The sequence below is a fragment of the Centroberyx gerrardi genome, chromosome 4, assembly GCF_048128805.1.
Source record: "Centroberyx gerrardi isolate f3 chromosome 4, fCenGer3.hap1.cur.20231027, whole genome shotgun sequence".
Taxonomy (NCBI): Eukaryota; Metazoa; Chordata; class Actinopteri; order Beryciformes; family Berycidae; genus Centroberyx; species Centroberyx gerrardi.
Window position 1 is genome coordinate 23814855 of NC_136000.1, and position 22038 is coordinate 23836892.

Sequence of the window (22038 nt, forward strand, 5' to 3'; positions counted from 1 at the left end):
CCCTCCCCTCCCTCCATTCTCAGTGTCCTGCGCTGAAAGGGAGAAAGAATGCTAAGCCCGCACAAATCTCCGTCATTATTAGTTTTACAGGAGCAGGGCTCATGTCACTGGGAGGCCCCGGCTTCAGTTACACAAAAGACAGAGTAAAGAGAGAGTGAGAGAGAGAAAGAGGGAGCGGGAAGAGGGGGGGGGGGTATAGAGATAGTGAGAGAGGGTAGCGGAAGAGAGTGAATGAATGAAAGTGTGAGAAAGAAAGAGAGAGACATGCCTGTTTGTTGCTGGTGGATGGTATAGGTAGCATCATTATTATAGAGCAGAGAGATGCATTGAAAACATATTGGCATTGAGATCTATGGGCAGAAACATGAAGGAAAAATCCACCCTAAAACACTTTAACACTATAAAACTATAAAACTTGACTTATTTCTGAAGATAACTGGCCAAATCGGAGGAGATACCAGTTTCTCTGCCAATAGTTGCCTCAATAAGACATAATGCAATGCAGCCACAAGACATGTTGAACTTTGTGTTCTGATCATAGACTTGCCCCAATGTTCACAAACTAGATGGCTAGTAGCTAGCTATATTTGTATGCCCATACACCCACCTTGAAATGAAAGCAACAGGTGCTGGGGGTTGTCAAAAGTCATTCTGGGAAATGGATTTTCCTTAATAGTCAATGTCCAATGTCTATCCAATGTTCCCACTTCCCACGGACCTGGTATCGTGGAATGAGATGGAATTCACTGAAACAGAACTTGAAGTCGCTCACCTCTACTTTGCCATGAGGTACCATCATCCCAGTCACTGATGGCTACCGTTAATAGGGAAAAATCTGCAGCTGCCAAGTTCCCAGCACTAAAAACCCCTCACGAATACACTCAGGCATGCAGTGTTCTAATATCCTGACATGTTCTCACATAGATCACGCATATCCCGTCCCTATACAAAATCAGGAATGTATACATGAATATTAAGTAGACTAAACAATTGTATTCATGCAGGATGTAGGGGTTGAAAGGGAGAGACGAAATATTACAGGAATTCTGGGTTACGGACAAGAACTTGCAGCCACACCTTCGATTGTGCGTACTGTACACACATACACACTTACACGCATGCTACACACACAAGCACACACACCACTGCTACTACATTACATTCGGTCTGAGCATCGTCATGATAAATGTGCGGACATGAATGAGATCAGGGTTTGAATCCTGCCAGTTATATAAGATGAAAACTAGAGAGAGAGAGAGAGACAGGGACTTCTAAGAGATAAAGTCTGATGCAGGCTGATTGTTCGGAAACAGAGAGAATCGTCACATCGAAAAGAGAGAAATTCCTTTCATCTGAGGCAGCGTTCTCTCGAGGCTAGCACGCAATAGCTTTTACTGCAGGGTGGAGTGAGTGTGTGTGTGTGTGTGTGTGTGTAAGTTCATATCACATGCTTCAAGTCGATGATGATCAAAATTAATTCCAGTCTGATTCATGGTATAATAGTTGCTAACTGTCTGCAGATGGATCTGAGCAGGTAGAAAGAGAAAGAGAGAGAGAGAAATTGTTAATAACTGTTAATTGATAATTGCCCAGTGTTAATGATGACGTCCTCTCTTAAGTTTGAGGGTGAGGGACTTCAGCCCCCACAGCGATAGCCAGAGGCACACTTGCAATCAGTCTCAGTGACAGATAGTAAGTAATAGCTCTCATAAGTTTTTATACAAGCCATATGGGGAAAGGGGGGATTCAATATGTGTGACATGTGTTCAATAATGAAGTCAAAACTGTACATCTGGAGGGAATATGTGCTGTTTGCAGGCACACAAAAGGTCTACACATACCTATTGGTTTGTGCTGTGCGATTTGTATGTATGTGTGTGTGTGTGTGTGTATGTATGTGCATGTGCGTATGTGCATTACATGTGTATCCAATACATTTATAAGATGTAATATGTAGGCTATACAAACTTTAATATGTATGTGTACAGTATATGTGTGCACATGCATCTGTGTTTATGTGGACATGTATCTATGTTTGTGTGTGTGCATCTGTGTTTGATGATGGTATCTTGCTTCTGTAATTCATAGTATTTCTGGTTGAAACAAGATGTTGGATAAGTGTTTAAAAGTTAAAAAAAATGCTTTGGACACAATCTTGAGCTGTCACAAATTCCAGATTCTTCAAAATGAATAAATACCAGCCAATGGTACATAACCAAGGTGTCTTACGGCAGTTACACAACAAATATGATTTCTCAAGGCAGTTTGCCTCCATTCCTTGTCTATGAAAACTGAATAACTGTGTGCACACTGCAAGATGAGGTACAGGTGGCGATGCAGACCAGGCCACGACACCATGAGGAAAGTTGAAAAAAGTTTAGGACAGTTGGTCTTATTTGTAATGTTACGTAACGCCTAAAAGCCGCTAACTTTAGCTCCGGTAAGCTAAACAAGTAATGTTAGCTTGCTAGCTCACATTCAAATAGCTGTAGCCACTTAGCTAGCTAGCTTGCTAGAGTCAAGCACAATAAGATTATGTTTTCCATATGTATGCTTATTGATTATATTTGGGCAAAACTAAACGAAGGAAATGATAAAATACAAAATGGGTCTTCATAAACAATGTAAAACAAACTGAGAATTTGCCCAGATGCTTGTTCACAAAACACACCCAATGAAATGGCAATACAATAATTTTTATGTATTGGTACACCATGAACTAACCACTAATATTTTCAGGAAACAAAAGAAATGGGATGTTTGATATAAAAATATCACAATTAACTTGGCATTCAGGTGTATGTTATGATATGGAGAATTACCTAACAAGATCAAAAGACTCACTGTGAATGTTTATCTGTATGCATTATTAGTCTATCTTATATATGTGCAGCTTGTCTTGCCAGTGCCACTCTGGTGGGCCACTCCTGTGTCAGTGTGCTGGAGGAAGGCAGGAGCCTATCTCAGCCATTCCTTCCAAATCAGGGCTGTCACCCAGGGTCAGAGGTCAGCCTGAGGGGTCAGGGGTCAGGAGTGACTGGCTGCTAAACCAATCAGCTTTCATGACCGTCTGCTGTTGACATGAACTAGGCTGTTGGATTTGGAGAAGGGTGAAAGTTGCACTTAGGGGCTGTAACCTCTCAAAAACCTCTCTTACAATGCAATATATTAATACACTTAAAATACTTATAATACACATATAATACAATGATGCAGCAAGAATTTACTGTATATTAATTCTCAATGTGATATCTTTCTCTATGTGCCAAGTAACAAAAGAACCATAATCAAAGTTCCTGTTGCAGTACTGAACCTAGCAGAGGAAAAGCCACTGTAGCAGTTTGACTCACTCAGTTCATTTAACAATAATACAATGATTTGAATGTGCTGCAACTCAACGGCAATAAAAGTCTACTTTTGCTCTGTTTTATTTGCTCACATTTGAAAAGTTCAGCGAGCATTAGCTACGTCCCGGCGGTTGGTTTTAATGTTGTGTGTGACAGAATGTAAACCTCACGCAGCTGAAGAAGCCAGATAAATCTCTGGCTTAATGTCTGTTACAGTCGGTGATAGGCTGCGCGTTTGTCTTGTTTGTACAGTTTGGGTAGCTTGAGTTTGTGTTGTGTGGGATGAGAGAAACAGTGAGAGAAACTGTCATGCACACGCACACACACACACACACAGACCCAGAGAGAGCAAGAGTTGTGTTATTGTGGTTTTTATATGATTTATTTGACCATAAAGGCACTAAGAGAGACTGGAGCCGGCGCCATTCGCTCCACTTTACTAGACTATCAACCGGATAAATCTGTACGGGAATGGAAAAGTTTCTATGCTGGTAATGGAAACTGATAAGTGTGCTCTCTCTGTATCTCGACCCCTCTGAAGTCTGCCACCTACACACTTTCAAAACCCGTCAATTTTTGTGCATGAGTGCTGTGCATATATCTGAAGTATCGTTGCTTGTGTGTGTCATTGTGAATGTGTGTGTGTGTGCGTGTGTATAAGGTACGGCAACACAAAGGCCTTGATGATCTAAAGTGGGGCAGCTGTTTAAAGATGCTGGCAGGCGATGGCTGATGGAAAAGTAGGAGAAGATGAGGGAGATTAAGGGAGAAAAGAAAGAAAAAAAACACGAGGCTGGAGTACAGAAAAAAGGTGGATGGGTTTATAGAGGGAGAGAGAGAGAGAGAGAGAGAGAGAGAGAGAGAAAGAGAGAGCTGCGGGGAATGAGAGACAACAGACAAGGTGTGGCTCACATGGACCAAACATCTGCTTGGCTTCTGTATCAGCTCTCTCTCTGTCTATCTCTCTCTCTGTCTCTCTCTTTCTCTCTCTCTTTCTTCCTGCTTTTCTTCACCCAGGCCTCACTTTTAACCTTAAAATCAACGTGGTTACATGCATAACTAATGATTAAATCCCCCAAAATCTTGCAAACAGAATTGTGTTGTTGGACTTGGACGGGGCGTCTCTCCAAATAAAAAGCCATTGAACCAAGATTCGGCTCTGCACATTCCTGAAGATTCTCCATCGACAATATTTGGGAGGCTGAAGCTGTGGACTCTAGGAATGTTTCTTTGGCCCTCTGCACACAAATGAAGCTGATTGCATGGCGCCTGCATCCTGGAAAATCACCCAGGGTAAAATCAGTGTCCATAAAGGCAGTCTTCAATACTTTTTTTTCCATCTTAGCAACGTGGCTTGTGCACTCAAAGCTGTCCAAGTTTATGGGAATAACCTGTTTTTAGGCTGCGTTTCTGCTGCGAGGGAAGGTGGTGCGTGGGTCTAAGTTGCTAGTTATCCTCATTAAGCTAAACCCCCTGCAGCTGGACCAATCACGTCTCATTACCACCATTTCTTGCTCTTCTCCTCTAATCAGTGCCACCCCAACACCCTGAGGAGGTTAGAGCCATGCCCGGACTCAACCGCCTGACCATTTTATTCTCATTTCACATCCATTATCTCTTATCCCGCCCGGCCCAGAGTCTGAGCCCGGCTTAGCGCTCGACGGGTTGAGAGGGTTTCCCCAATATAATTGCCACTTCTCTTTCACTCCCGTGTCTTGTTCATACTTTCCCCCACATTCCTCCGCTCCCTTCCTTTTGCCCTTTGCCTCCCCTCCATGCAGCTGCTTGCCGTTCCTCTCCCCTCTTCTGCTCCTCCTCAGCTTTTAGCCGCTCTCCTCTCTCTCTCTTCTCTGTTTTCCTCTCAACTTTCTCCCCGCTGGCTTCTCCTCTTTCAGCTATCATGTGTTTTCCTCCTACCTCCCTCTCTTGTCCCACTTCTATTTTCCTTTCTCTCCCCCTTTTTTCACTCTCCTCCTTCTCTTCTCACCTCTCCTCTCCCCTCTCATCCCGCTCCTGTGTTAACCGAAGCTCTTTGAACTCAGGTAGCTGCGCAGCATTCGACAACATGACCCTCGGGAGCAAGGTCAGGGCGAAAAAAAAAAAAAAAAAGAACGTTTCAACTCACTGTTTCTATAGCGACCCTCAGCCCAGGGGTTCGGCTGTGGGGTCAAAGTGACCGGGAGGGGCTTCAATAAGTCCTGTCAGACTTCAAAGCTCTTCCTGTTTTCTGGTTTATTGGAGCTGATGTTGAGAGGGTCAAATGTAGACGGCCCCTGTCCCTCCTGTTCTCTCTCTCTCTCTCTCTCTCTCTCTCTCTCTCTCTCTCTCTGCACACACACACACATACACACACACACACACACACACACACACACACCAAGCATGGTGGGTTGTGGGCCAGGTGAGAACTGAATTTGTCCCACTTAGTTGCTAGACTTTAACTTGAAGCATATGGGCTCTTCTCTCCGGTGGGCTCTACTCAACCCTGATATGAACATTTTGGTCACTTTTTAAGGGTTTTTTCATTTATCAGCAGAATAAAAAATAAGTTTTATATCTATATATATCTATTATTATTATTTTTTTCAAATGTACAGTGGGATTACAGAGACAGTGTGTAAATATGGGTTTAGAGAGTTCAAGGAGACTGGTATACAATCAAAAGATGAGACATCCACATGTATCAAATAACAGTAGAGTTTGGGTTCACTGGAACGGAAATGCTGTGGTAATTTGGCCGTTTGATCTGGCAGTCTTCCTTTCCCTGATAATAGGTGGCCTCTTCTCTTGGCAGTCAACCATCGCATACTCTGCTTGTGTGTGTGAGTGTGTGTGTGTGTGTGTGTGTGTGTGTGTGTGTGTGTGTGTTTGGCTTTCATGTAGGGTTTTCTATGAAACATGGATTATGTCTTTGTTCCTGTCTGGCAGATCAAAGACTAGTGGTATTTTGTCACCAGCTCTCTTGTTGTGGCAAGGTTTCCTTTCTACAGCCCCTTCCTTTTGGGGTGTGTGTGTGTGTAGCTTGTGTCTGTATGTTTGTATGTAGTGGGGGATTCCAGTGTCAGCCACTGTTTATAAAGCAGTTTCTATTGGCTAAACCTCGGTTTGGAGTTTGTTATTGCAGATTTATAGAGGGTGACATGTTTATTTATATTTATTTGCATTATATCAGCATGAAGATTGTTATCTGGTGCCTTTTGCTATTTCAGAGTTATGAAAGCTACTTTTCTTGGGTGGTTGTATGCACCAAACATTCCAGAGCGGAGAAAGAAAATGAAAATCGCTTTTCTCTCCGGGTTGCAGGCTGCATTGGGAAAGAACTTGGAAAGAATTTAATTTGAACTATTTAGAACTTATTTTGTTGCTTGAGCAGTTTTTTTTGTAGCAGGCCTGCACATAATGTAATTTCAGTCAGGAACACTCTCGTCATAGATTTAACCATTTATTGCAACACATGGAAATACAGTTATGCTTGGCGCTGATGGCTCCGCTCTTTAGATGCTCCCTGGATTAGCCAAGCAGCATGCTAAGCCAAAACAGGGAGCGCAATGCAGAAAACCCCCCAGGGTATACAAGAGTGGGCCCAAAGCAAGACATTGAATACAATTTTAACCTTTGAGCCATGTTAAGACTCTGAACTGGTGGAGGCAAAGCTTTGCCAGCAGCAGCAGCAGCGGTGAGTGAGGCAGCATTGGTGTAGTGATGTGATGATGATGTGAGAATGGGCTGTGATTGGTGTATGACTGATTAGAAACGCTGATTCGATCAGCGGGCTGTCAGCTGATTACAGTTGGGGTGTATGACTTTCGTGTCCTGCATGAACTATCGCGATGCTTCATTGCACTTCAAACTGTTTGTGGGGCTGTTTGAAATCTGCAAGTGAATTAATGGGAGCTCCATTAATGCTCCACACAATTTGTTTCGCTATAGCTTTTCAAATTGGCAGTGGCAAAGGCTACTGCATCCACTGTGAGTGCTGAACCGCAAAGCTGATACAACTGAACACAATGTCTCTGATTTCAATCAGTAAATTAGCTCAACTTCCCTGTGGAATAGTAGTTATATTGCCTTTCAGCTCAGTTCTGCAGAGTGGTGTGGGTTCTGGGTGCAACTTCATTAGCAGCACACTAGAGGGTGTTATAGCCATATTTCACTACACAACCCAGCATTCATTATATTACACCACTGCACTCTGATGCACAGCATTCAATAACACATACTTTGCTTTTTGCTCTCTGAATCAACTTGTGACTTCAGTAGAAATGATTAAAAAGTAATCATGAGTACAATCCATATGATTGTCAATTTCCTGACACATTTTGCACTTGAGTGACTTTAATACAGTTTTCATTTTAAGGCAGTTATAAGTTAATACAGTTTAGTGCGTCCCGCCGAGCGAGAAAGTTGAAAAGTAATAAAACAACTTCCTCAGAATGTTTGACGTGCGACTTCACTTTCAACAGTTCTGCTTCTCTTTCTGTCTTCTTCAATATTTGCCCACTGAAATTACAAGACAGATCAGCTTGGCTGCAGAGAACAGGGTGAACTGTGACTGTCTCATGCATCTCTCGAGTATTCCCTACCAGCTGAGGCTTTCTCTGGTCTATCTGACAGAAACGTGCTGGCTGGAAACCATCTAAGAGATCTGCTGCAGATTTTTATGAGACACCAGATGTCTCTGCAAGGAGGAGGATTCTTCAGTCCACTGTTTTTTGGACCTGTCTTCACAAGTCGCCAACCTCAGCCTTTACCATCATTTTCCCTTTTTCCACTGAGTGCTTGAGATGCAGACCTCCATCCATCTCAGTCCCCATCAGCCACCACAGCTCTTTTGCCCTCCTTCACTTCATGTCTGTGGACAAATCGCGGCCCATGGCGGTTGACCCCCGATCCCTGCGGTTCATCTGGTGGAGCAGAAGCAGGAAGAGGGCAGAGACTATGAGAGCCACTCCCGCCATGAGGAAGCCCATCCCGTAATCGCTCATCTTGTCAATGAAGAATCCTAAGGGGAAAGAGATACAGTATGTGCGTCAGAGAGTGACATTAGGGGCTTTTTGCAGGCTTCTGACAGTCAAAATTTCAAGCTTTTAGTCTAGTCAAAACAACTCCAAGATCATATTTACAGTGTCTAGCTCGCCTGGAATGCAACTGTGCTGCCCAAAATACAAGAACGTCACAGCTATGTTAACACGTTGTCTAAATTGTGTGACAGATAGCTATAAACGAGGCAGAGATAGCAGAGATAAGCGAGACAGGATCGCATGAAGATGAATTTTATCCTAAGGCGGTAATGCCAATGCCTTCCACCAGCGAAGGAAACATAATTAGAACGCTTTGATGCATCCTCAACATCAAATCAACTCTCTGGTCTTCAAAGTATGTGAAGTACTCAAAGTATTGAACGGTACAGTGGAAATGATTCTGTAATAGCCTCAGTCTCCAAGGGACCCTGTTAAGTTATTAATAGGACACCACAGGCTGTATTTTTATCTCCTTCAGTATAATTAGCGTGTAACTTTATTCAAGGTTAATTTCAGCCTGTGGAATTAACTTGAATTTAACAATTAGATGTGGTGATGTCATTTTACTCCAAATGGGGAAGTTTTACTGTTTTCTGGAACTTTTTAGAGAGCGAACGATGGAGCTATTAAAGGGGAACAGAGAGAGGAATAGAGGCCCAAAGGACAAGATGTACTGTAAGCACTGAGCCAACTAATGTGTGTGTGTGTGTGTGTGTGTGAAGGAGAGAGAGAGGGGGGGAGTGAGAGGCAGAGAGAACGAGAAAGGGTGTTTTGGTATGTTTTATCTGTTTTCTTCTCAGACACTACATCAGGCCAGCATCAATCGACTCCGCTTAATTTCCAATAAAAAATGGATGCTATGCCAAAGGAGAAGTCCAATTCCTTAGACACACACACACACACACACACACACACACACACACACACACACACACACAAACACACACACACACACACACACACACGCACACACACATGCAGGAGAGCAAAAGAATCACAGCCTCTCACACTCCAGCAATTCAAATCGAAAAGGAGCGATCCTTTTCGCTATACTAACAGCCTTTTCAGAAAGCCATAAATACTATCAAATGTCTGGCTGAACGATCCAGGCTACAACTAGATGAGCGTTTTTTTTTTTTTTTCTCCTCTGTTGGAGAGGCCAGTGTTTCGGATGAGAGGTTTCCCCAGCTGATTTAGTGCTGGATGGGCTCTGAGGCAAGACACTTTCTGGCAGGGGTTGCAGCGCCCGGGTGCCAAGGCAAGCTGGGGTATTTTTCAGGCTATATTTCCTGCTATTGTTTGGAGTTGAGAGGGAAAACAGGGTTATCACCTCAGTAATCAAGTTCAAATGGGGCCATTTGTTTGGGGTGTTTTGTATAGGAAAGGACAGGAAAATAACATTTTTGTCCGCTTGGCTGTGATTGCCGGTAGATTCAGAATTTTATCAGGCATTTTAATTACATAGCTGTCAAAGTGATTTTCAGAATACAGCAGATTAATTGAACAGGGGATGGGTAGTTGCCAAAGTAGCTGGTAGATTTGACACACTTACCAGCCAGTGCCAGCATTTACAGTCCTAGTGGATGGTGTTAATTCCTCTCAAAGTGTTCTTATGCCTTATGTGTATTGTGGAGGGACAGAGGGTTTTGTACGCATTGCAATGAATGTACAAAATATTAAGGACACTTTTCATGAAGTACACTGATGAAGTGAATCCAGGTAAAAGTCATTATCCCCTATTGAATTCCCTTATTAAATCTCTACCAATCACAAAGAAGGAGATGTAGATAAAAAGAAGCAGATGAGTCAGAGGAGTTTTAAGCTTTGAGACAACTGAGACGTGGATTGTGCAAAAGGGGCTGCAACTCAATATCAGGAAGGCGACCCTAATATTTTGTACATTCAATTTGTAAGGTGTCTTTCTTTGTCTGAGTAGTGATTCTACATGGTGTCTATGAGATTTCTCTATTACTGTTTTGCTGTGTGTGGGGAATGTTACCACAGCTTCTGTAGGACACATTACATATGGATGCGGAAAAACACCTTACGTGCGTAACCGAATAGGAAGTCAATGGGGGAGAAACTCTATTGTAAGGGGAAAAAATGTAGCTTCAGGGACCGATAGTCCATGAAATTAACACAACCATAAAGCACTATGATATTATATTTGTGCACAGCCGCCTTCTGAATATTAAAATTTAGGTTCCCATGGGATGGACCATCTACAAAATCCATGATTAATTGAAGGGTGGTCTTCCATGACAGGAAGATATAAAAATCTCATTGTGGTTGAATAGGCTCACTGTGCTGCACTTACAATGCAGAATGGTGTATGAGCGGATCCATTGTGTGAGATTTAATGCCTTGTGGATGAATAGGGCCGGCCAAAGTGACAGACACTGTAACCTTGACTTCATGAATGACACTGTACGCCTGTTTTCTTTGGAGCTCTGCCAAAGGAAATGTTAACATAAGCGCCATGAAGTTCCTCTCATTCTATTCTATTCTATTCTATTCTATTCTATTCTATTCTGTTAAAGGTCACACCTTGCTGCTTGTTGTTTATCTCTAGCCAGCACAGAAGTATGGATCACAGGGAATTTTACAGCAGCAACTCGATGCTGAAGTCCATTTCTTTTTGATATCTACAGCCAGTATGTGTGTGTAAGTGAGTATCAAAGCATCCGTCTCTCTGACCTGCAATGGGCGGTCCGAGCAGGCCTCCGCTGCTGCGTATGAGCATGAAGAACCCCAGCGCGCTGCCGAGCCTGTGGACGCCCACCACCTCGGCCAGGACGGTGATGTGGATGGAGACGGTGGCGCCGTACACCAGGCCGTACGCTGCGCTGAAGGCAGCCAGCTCAAGGAAGGAGGAGGCCAGCGGGCAGAGGAGCAACATGCCGCCCAGCAGAAACACTGTCACTGTCAGCTGCTGCACCTGGTAGGGACAGAGACAGAGGAGACGCAGACCGGGTGTCAGCATCCACACCTTCTTGCCTCTTTTCACTTTGCTGAAAATATACACTATGCCACATGGTGCGCATAGCTGTGCCCTAACTTCTCTTTCAACATGGTGATTTTCAAACTTTTCATTGCTCTGGTCAAACCCACTATTAAACTAAACATACCGTCTCTACCAGTCTCAGGTTGGCCACCCAGCCAAAGAACACCCTCCCAGCGAGATCCAGCGCTGCGGAGATGGACAAGAGCGCAGCCGCCTGGTATTCCTGAATCCCCCGACTGCGAGCGTACGGCACCAGGAACAGGGCCGGGGCGAAGAAACCCAGCGCAGCAAACACCCCAAACATGGAGTAGACCATGAATCGAGCATTGGTGATGAGGGTGTAATCTACGTAGCGAATGATTTTGGTCCTTAGCTCAGCCCTCTTTGCCCTGCTTTTATTGTCTTGTGACTCGATGGTCAAATTAGGCATCTCTCCGGGGGTCTTATTAGATGGACCCCTCTTGATCGTTGAAGCTTCCTCAGACGTTTTCAGCTCCTCAGCCCCTAGACAGTTTGGTTTTCTCTGATACGAGCCCTCTTCCATTACAGATAGCGATTCCAGGTCCAAGGCCAACTCTCCCTCTTTGTCCTCACTGAGATGAATCACCTCTCCGGTGGCTTTTAGGGGCCTCAGCAGCATCCCACACACACACAGGTTGAGCTGCAGCCCCCCCAGCACCATCATAGCCCCCCTCCAGGAGTAGCTGTCAATCAGCAGCTGGAAGAGTGGTGTGAGGAGGAAAGTAAGGATGCACTCTCCAGCGCTGGCCAAGGCGTTGGCCACCGGTCGCCTCTTCTCAAAGTACCAGCTCAGCATGGTCACTGTGGGGGTCCAGGTCAGTCCACAGCCGAAACCTGCAGTGAGGCAGAGCAGTGGAACCAGATGAGAAGTTGAAAAATGTATTGTTTGAATGGATGAGTTGATTTTTATGGAGGGTTTTGTGTGCAACTGACCGGCTCTGCTCTAAGGTATTTTGTGTGTGTGTGTGTGTATGTGTGCATCGAGCCACCCACCACTCAGGAAGCCCACTGTTATGTAGAGTTCTATCAGGTTCCTAGCAAAAGCCCCGGTCACCACTCCAACGCTGCACAGCAGTCCCCCCATCATCACTACAGAGCGATGGCTGTAGCGAGCGCTCAGAGCAGACGCTATGGGAGCTGCAGAGGGACACACAGGAGATGCACTTATTATCCTATTTTCTTACAAGGTGAGACATTTTATTGAACTGCAATAGATACAAGGTAACAGAATTTGCAGTTTACATTTATGCACTTCTCTCTAAGAGGTAAGAGGTCCTGTAGTTAGAGAAATTATATTGTTCTGGTGTCTAAATGAAGACATTCTCTTGCAATATAATATTGTCTTTTCATTTGGCAGGTAGAATATATTCTGAGGGAACATATCTCTTTGAAGATATGAAGACTTAAAAGGTTGAGTTTTTAAATGAATCCCAGCGCCACCTACTGCCTTGGTAGGCCAACATTTCAATCGGATAATGATTCAGTTGACTCACCAATCATGATCTTTATTGGAGATAAAAAAAACACTCCTAAGGTGGCAACAAGTTGTGAGATTTATTATTTTTATCTACTCTGTTCTGACAACCTTTGTGTGAAGTTTCTGAACTACCATTGATACAGTATGTTTTAGCTGATTTATGCTCTCTCACTGTATAAGGTGATCTATCTATCTCGGTAGTCTATCTGCTGAATATCATTTGTTGTTTTGTTAATAGCGGTAAGTTCTGCAGATGATTAAGGTGGTGTGATTCATTCAACACCTAAGGGACTTTTGGCAGGGTCTAAGATGTAGGAGAGAGCCACCTGGTGGTCAAAACCTTAAGAAGGCTGTGTTTGCGCTGAGTCATCTGAAGGATGACACATCAAAAGAGTGGAGGGATTTTCACAGATATGACTAAGAATCTGAAGATATATTCTAAGAATAGAGGGTTGATGAAGTACCAGTGTCTTATGAGTGTCTGCTCTTTCGCATCTCATCACACATTCATACAGACAGGTTTTAAAGAAAGAGTTTTGATTTGAAAATATATATGATAATGACCTCCAACATGAATGGTCGCCACAGCAATAGAGGTGATCCAGGAAGATCCCGTCGCTGTGGTTTCAAAGTAGCGTTGTATCTCCACGTAGAACACGCCAAAGGCCTTGATGACCCCGAAGGTCAGGCCGAAGACCAGGAAGCAGGAGAGCAGGATGAACCAGGCGTAGCCGCCGTCCGGGGCTGCCGCTGGTGCCGCGGCTATCCGGACCCTCTGAGCCTTCACTGGAGAGTCCATGGTGATCTGCGGTGGTTTCTGCCCGACTCAAATGTCTATGGAGAGACAAAGTAATGTCTTTTGTACTGTGTAATCACCAAATAATGCAAACAGAGAAATAAATTGCTCATCACTTTATCTTTCGTCTGCTCTGAGGGGTCGGGCGTGTGCAAACCGTGATGAGAGATGAGGGGAAATTTTTAAGTCGTAGGTGGTGGGCTCAATTCAAATTGCTCCCACTGACAACAAAATTGGCAAGCAATCATAATGATTGGACTTGATTTATTTGGGACCAAGGGCATGCATTTTAAAATCAAAAAGCATCTACTACTGAGCGTTGAACTAAATAAAGTTATAATACAAGGTAGCTACAGTATATGGGCACAGAGCCAGCCTTCATAAAAGTTCATCCTATTACAACTTGTATCTTCCTCAATGAGTAACATTCACTCCTATGTTTATGTGCATATCCAGGATCACAGTTCAATGATGACACAAACTCCACTTCATTGATACAACTTCATATTATGTAATCTCTGTTTATGGGAGTGCCACTGCTTCTGTGATATGAGACAGCATTGTTTCACTTTCTTGTGTAGTATGCCGCTGATGATGTACATTTATGTTGAAGCAACACTTTGAATAGGATGTTATTTGACATCACGCATAATATCTCACTCTTTGATGATTCATATCAGCTCATACCATCGATGAAAAACAAGCGTTCTATGCAATTGCTGCCGTATTTTTCATGAATATAACATGTATGATATATCTGATATGAACTGACAATAAGGCACATGGCGCTACAGAACATCAAACATCTGGACTCTACAAGCTTGTTGAATTTCTAGATATTGGATTTGACAATGAACTGATCAGACTCTCAGAAGTCTTTCCTTTCTTTCAATGGGAAGAGCTCATTGAAATTGCACTGGGCCAGCTAATCAGAAATATATACAAAATAACTGCCTTCGTTAAAACAGGTTGAGCGAACTTTGATTTGCCTGCTTGTGACTGAATGTGGCCTAGAGAAAAATTAAAAGTAAACTTGTGCTGTGGTGAGCTATTTGTTGTCTTTTTGGACAACAGCCCATGCAAGCTGATTAGATTCACCATGTATTGCAGGATTTAGCTCTTGACTGAAAAATGTGTAATTCACATAATAATGATAGAGCTTCATAGACTGCATATAAGACCCTGTTTACAAAGGATTTCAAGCTTAAAAAGTCAATGTCCAGAATCCACAGTGTGGTTCGCAATACAAAATAGAAGCAGTTCTGATTGTACACACATCGTACACTACATCTCTACAATACCTGCTGAGGTCATATTAAAGCCATGAGGAGCCTCCTGCATCCCATCTCTCCAAGTGGTAGGTGGTACTTGGTGGCTCTCTTCCTTTGTCACATAGCAGTGACACAGCAAAGGCAAGAGAGCCACTCTACAATAAAAACATGACTCTAAATCTGAGGACACGGTACAAGGGTCAAACACAGACAAGTGAAATTGACAGAGCGAGACAGAGAGGGACAGAGAGAGAGAGAGAGAGAGAGAGAGAGAGTGAGAGAGAGAGAGAGAGTAGGAAGATAAGAAAGAGTTAATTCATAAGAGGGGCTTGACGTGTACAAGGTTGATGGTTACATGTGTCTTCTACTACATCCTAGTTTCACTAACTTTTTTGTAAGCGTGTGTGCCTGTGTGCCTGTGTGCCTGTGTGCCCGTGTGTGTGTGTGTGTGTGTGTGTGTGTGTGTGTGTGTGTGTGTGTGTGTGTGTGTGTGTGTGCATGGATTCGGCTGACTGCACATTTGAAGGGAAATGTAATCTTATCTTTCCATCTACCCTCATGACACCATTAGTGCCCTTCCTCCATGTACTAGAAGTCAAGTCTACTCAAGTTTATTTGTATAGCCCTTAATCACAGTTAGAGTCTCAAGGGCTTCACAACGGCCGCATTATGAAAACAATAAATGAAAACAAAACCTCCAACCTGAGACTCTCAACTGAGAACTAGGAAAAACTCTCAATAGGAAAGGAAATGGAGGAAAGCTTGGGAAGGGTCTATTATTGGTATTAATTTATGTAGTTAAGTGGATGTTGAACAAAAAAAAAAGAAACAAAAAACAGAACAAAAAGCTGGCTTTAGACAGAGGATCTTGCCTTTTGTATCACAGTTGACTCATGATTGCATCTTAACACCCCCTCATACTTTAGAAATGCCACGGATGCAGAGCGATGACTTAAGTAGTGTGTGTATGGTGAACTGTATCTCAAAACTGTAATGGAACGGTACAGTATATCCGGTGTTGCATGCGACAGTGCAGCAGCAGTGCAGCACTGATGTGTTACATCTCCAATGTCCCACCATAAGCTGCTACCCATTTCTAAGAAATTAGATGATGTTAATTGACGGCATGATAAACAGCCACATGGGGAGATCAAGCAACAATCTGACAACTGAGACAACGTTCTGCTTGGAGCGAGTCAATGTAGTAGGGGGCCTCGCAAATCCCTTCATAATTGATAAGCTCTCCACCTCCTCACATCTCTCCTGCTGCCTCAGAAACTGCTAACATGACTCCTCTGATGATCAATCTGTCAAAAAACTGTGTAAACTGTGTGTGTGCTTCCTCTGCGACCACAAAAAAGAAGGAAATTTGTTTACACAGGAAGGCGTTCTCCGCATGATGCCGTTTCATGGTTTTCATGCTACTGATGAATGTTGACTATGCATTGATCCTCACCAATATCATCCTTATCAAAGGCCTATACTCAAGTGTGACATGGTTCTATCTGGCTCGAGTGCTGTTTTGAGATATTTGGCATCAAAGATTTTTCATATAAGCTGGCAAAACTTTCTATCTGGTTAGATATTTAATACCAAAAGGTTCCTAAAAAAAACCCTCCAGACAAACATTAAGTATCACTCAAAAATCATGAATATGTGGATAAGTCAATTTTAATAAAAAATCAGATAGAACCGTATTATTCCAAGCTCACAAAATCCTGATTCCACAAGCATTCCAAAGTCTTGAGCAAGATTTTAAACAGGCCGAAGTGGCCTGATGTGACCGGACAGTGTTAATGATTATGAAACAATATGCCTGCATTCAGCTGTTTTGTTACTGTCCTACCTTGACTTTTACACTGACAAAGAGGGAAAGATGGACATTCACCAGAGCATGAAAAGCCTTTTTACAGTCAGAGGATGCTGTCATTATCCCACAAATACTCAAAGACAAAAACCTCATAAATGACTTTATGATCTAACTGTAGATCAAAGGTACAGTCTGCCCATAAACCTTTGCCAACTATTAATTAAGGCCGCTTTATAGTGTACTAAGAGGCATCGCACCAAGGTTCGGAGTGTGCCAGATCATTATTGGGCACATGCATCTTGACAAAGCTGACTGTGCACTGTTTTGGCCAAGTTGCTGTGGGGCTCCTGAGTCAGTAGACAGCAACAAGGACGATTCATAGTTCTGCTTTAATAGGGCAACTAATTACTACTTAGGTCTATCGATTACAGTTAGGTCCCCTATTACAGCACAATAAATCACTTCAGTAGTTGTTGTTGATGATATGTGGGTGACTGTTTGCCCCGCTTTTGCATGTACAGTAAAAACTAGGGGCCCTACTCACATTGGTCGTATTTTCAGCAAACAACAAACAAAAAAAAACCCCAGAATGAATAATATATTTGGGTTACTGAGATGGAAAACAATGTAACAAAGCCGTAGTTGCATGGTGTTGGGTTGCTGAGCAGCACAACACTTTGTGTCTTTCGTAATATCCACTGAGTTTTATAGTCCACAGAGAATTCTATTCTATTCTATTGTATTCTATTCTATTCTATTCTGTTGTTATACAGAGTAGTTTGTAATTGTACACAATGTCATACTATATCATCCAACATCATGACACTGTGCGCTATTTGTTGCATTTTTTATTTTCATATTTCTTACTTCCAAATGTTATAGTAGCACCAGTCACACTTTAAACCTGAGGGATTTCAAATTTTAGACTGACTCTGTATTCCAGTGAAGGTCATTTTGTCGCAGCTCTGCTGGGGTATTAGAGCTTAGGGAGAAAGACAGACAGAGGGGAAGGAAAAAAGAATCAATCTTCCTTCTCTGCCGCTGCCCAGCACCCAGACAGTGATTTAGACAGGGAGAGATCTTGGGGATAGTTTATATTTTGGCAACAGCTCCAGCACCCATTACATAATATAATGTGGGGAATTCTCCCTGTAAGTGCAGTGCCTTTGTAGGCTATCTTTGGTAATTTTACTTTCATGGAGAAGGCTTGCTTTTGGTGCCGAACATTGAATAATACATCCCCGACGGGTGGTCTGAAAACAATTAAAGATTTATGGGTGTGGGTGCTGAATTATATATCTATGGTGGGGATGCCTGGGCAGAAGAGAGCAGCGGTATAGACAGAGAGGAACAACTTCTGAATAATGAATAATGCGTTGGTGAAGCCTGACATGGTGGGCGTAGAGGGGAAGGTTATTAGGTGTATTTCCAGTGGAGGAGCTACAGGCTACAGGCTGGATTCCCTGTGATGTCCTTTGTGGTTCTTCTTCACTGAAGGCTTCTCAGGTTCCTATCTGGCTTCCTGTCTCGCTCATGTCTAAATTCTTTTTACAGATGAAGCCGATAAAAATATCCAACTTTTCGCTGAACTGTTGCCGCAGCAGGGACTTGCTTTGCTGCGTGGGCAAAGCGTGCGACTGCCCCTAAATGTCGCCAAACAAGTCCTAAACTATTTATGTTGAACTCAATTGCTATTCTATATTTCATACACAATCGTAGAGTCCAAACATACAAGTGCCGTCCATACTAACCCAGTAGCATGTGAAAAATATCAACATGCTGATGTAGTTTTGAAAAGGTATAGTTGAGTCAATGATGCAATATCTGTGAAAGGCATTTTTACTGCAGACCCTTTGAAGCAATACATGGGTTGCTTGTTAGCCATAGAAGCTTCCTCACCCTACTGTTCTTTTGCGTTAGTTGCTTGTTTTTTGGTATGCGGGTGGTGATTATGTTAGTTAAGTGCATAATAAAAGTGCCTCATAAGATCAAAATGGGGTTTGGGGGAGGGGGGGGGGGGGGGGGGGGGGTTGAGAGGGGAGGCAGGACCCTTGGGTGACCAATGAATGAGAATCAAAGGAATTGGCTCCACATGGTTCTCATTCATTAAAATGCCCAGTTGAAGCTACACTGGCCTCTGGCTGTGCTGGCACTGGGGTGTCAGTTCCATCTTTACTGCAAGACAGATTTGTGGATATAACCAACACAAAGCAATAACACTGCAGCACAAGGCAGAGTCGGAGGCTCTGTGGATAGTGATGCCGCCACCGCCGCCGCCGCGTCCGACAACAACTCGGACGGCTGCACATGCACCGCGGTAATTGCCATCAAGCTAACAAGCCAATCAGGGCGCGTGTGATGCAATCAGACCTTGATTGTGTGATGAGCCAAGGTCATTGTAAAAGAACAATGAGGTGGTAATCATTCAAGGGGGGATCTGCTGGCATCGATTGGCTGGCTCACAGTCTGAAACTCATCCCCGCTCTCTGATTAGAGTGGCAGAGCCAAATGTCTGGCAGAGTCACTGTTTATTACCCATCGCTGTGTATTTGCCTATGACAAGTCTTATGTTAGCACTCCCCTCCTCAATCTTTGTTTGGAAAATCCAAATCCATTCCTGCTGGAGGGTTGCCCCGCACACGCACACATGACACACGACACACACACACACACACACACACACACACACACACCCACGCACACACACCTCATCACGTTTTTGAATCTTAGTGATTTAGGGCATTACGGTGCTTCTGTCGCTCTCATCAGGTTTAGTGGCTGCTAATCTGTTTACAATGACCTCGTCCTTGCGGTGCCGTATTTGCCCAGAACCGGAGCGAAATGCGTTTCTGAAGCTGCAATACATATTCATATACGCAGCATGATTGAGCTCGATTGGTCTCTGCTGATTCAATTAGAATAACTGCGAGCGTGTCAACTTTTTACAGCCGGCTCCTCGTCCGGTGGCAAATAATTTGAGCCACACCGGAAAGTTTTGAGAACACATTTTTAGGCGAGTCAGGTCTGCTGCGGTGTAAAACTGTCCCTTGGTGCCCTCTGCTCTCGCTCTTCTCCAGAACGACTTAGTCAATGATCATTTAGGTTTCAACCCTGCAGCTTGCCTGCTTAAAAACCAGACCATGTACACACACACCCCCCCCACACACACACACACAAACACACTGCCGTCCCCCCCTGCTGCAGCACACATCCAACATCTGCACACCCCAGTAGCACGCAGATATCTTTTCATCCATCTCCTCTCTTGTCTCGGCCCCGGAGAGGGGTTCAGCAATCGGTTTTGTTTTTTAGCTGAGTGTGAATTATTCCGGTGAATGAAGAACAGAAGGGGTGCAGAGGGGAGCGGAGCGGGGTAGAGCCTCCAGAGGGCTGCTGACAGTCCTGTCAGAAAATCTGCAGACACACGCAAACCCGGCCAACACTTGGAGCAGGCCCGGGGGGGAGATGGATTTGACCTTTTGACGTGGATAACCATTAATCCATGGATCAGGCCTCACTGTGCCCTCTGCGGGTGCAGGAGCAGACTGGGTGCAGGACATCACTAACCCCTCCTCCTCCTTTCTATCTATCTATCTATCTATCTATCTATCTCTATCTATCTATCTATCTATTATAAAACTGGAATAGAGAAAACATGTTTCTTCTCTTTTGTTGACTCATCCAGAGGAATTCGATGTTTAGTTCAAGTGCAGAGGAATTGTGACAACTACTGTTAAGGCCCATTGATATCTATTAGAGCGATAACTATAAAGATAACTGTAAACTCCAATGACACATTATTGCTTTCACACTACAAGGATATCTGTGGTCGGTTCCTCAGCAAACGAAGCCATCACTGCAGTGAACTGCCAAAATCTCCTGTTCTTTTTTAGAACTTTAACTTGATTGGTTGAAAATGTTTTATCGCTGTCCAAATCACTCTGAGATTGAACCAAAAAAGTTATACTTAACCTTTTGGATGTTTTATCACTGTAGTGGGAACACAGACGTTCTCTTTACTTAGAGTGATTTAAATCGTTTTATAGTTACAGTTATCTTTATAGTTATCGTTCTAGATGTGAATGGGCCTTTACTTCTATCACTCATATCCGTCCCATTTCCCCAGTTACTTCCATCGCATACTATTATCCTCATCTATCTCTCTGCTCCTCAATCCCTATTTTACCCCTCCATCCCTCCTTGTATTGCTCCATCCCTCTCTCCTTCTCAGTGATTTTTTAAATCGCTGATTTAAGCAGTCTCATTCTTCATGTTCTCTTTTTTCTAAACAGTGACCATGTGATTTTTAAACACAGAACAGCTAAATTTAAGCACATGTCTCTCCTTGCGCCGCCCTTGTTTCCCACCTTTGCATCCTGCGTCCTGCCCTCCACCTCTGCCTCAGCGCTTCAGTCTTTGCTTGCCTTTCTGTGGCACGCTCCCAGAAAGCACAGGTGTGTGTGGGCTTACCCAGATGGCAGTGTTGTTGATGCTGAGAGGAGGCAGCCAACTAGCCGATGACACACAGGTCATCCACCGGCCATGCAAACCTTTTCTAACACTAGCTAAACACAAGAGCTTGTAGTCTTAATGCTTCTAGGAAAAACTGAGATGTTTCCCAGAAAGGATAATAATCGGGAACAAATATAAAACTCCCTTTATATGTACTAAGCATGATCAGTATGTGTCTGATTAACTAGTCTAGAAGAGATCTCCTTTGCTCCATCAGTGATAATTGCAGATATTTCACAGTTACAGTAGGCTAAACACACAGGGATATCGCTGGGTCTCTAATGTCTTTGTACTGACAGTCACTGTCCAGAGCAATGGGTGCTAAGGTGAGAGATATTCCTGTTTGCTCTTTCAATCACCATAACACCTACCAACTAACAGCAAACTGGAGCAGCACTAGTGAATCCATACCAAACTCGCCTTGCCCTAAAGCATTCACATGAAATTCAAAAGGATTTACAGAGTCTACATTGCGTTTCAAAGACGGTTAAAACACATTTTCATGAGACATGGACATGTTTTCCTTTGCAGAGAAAAATAGTGTCAAAAAGAAAAGCATATGAATGAAGCGAACAGCATATCAATACTATGCGAATGCTTCATCTTGCCTTGATGCTGAGGCCTGGTCTCTAGGTAAAAGGTGTGTTGAGTCAGGAGCTTGTTTCCAGGTGATGCGGGGGTGTTTACAGGTAGAGAGAAGAGGGGGAGGGGAGGGGAGCAGGGGCTTAATGAGAGGGGCTCAGCTGCTGTCAGAGCGTTTTTGGAAATAAAGGTTACAA

General features: G+C 43.5%; 1 protein-coding gene across 1 annotated transcript; it reads right to left on the minus strand.

The window, feature by feature from the left end:
- Positions 1 to 8188: 8188 nt before the first annotated feature.
- On the minus strand, positions 8189 to 13669 carry LOC139909679 (monocarboxylate transporter 13). Its single transcript, XM_071896875.2, has 5 exons — positions 13435 to 13669; positions 12387 to 12530; positions 11497 to 12227; positions 11066 to 11306; positions 8189 to 8349 (listed from the first exon to the last, which is right to left on the minus strand). Exons 1-5 carry the CDS (start codon positions 13667 to 13669, stop codon positions 8189 to 8191), a joined length of 1512 nt encoding a protein of 503 aa, XP_071752976.1.
- Between the last annotated feature and the right edge of the window lie 8369 nt (positions 13670 to 22038).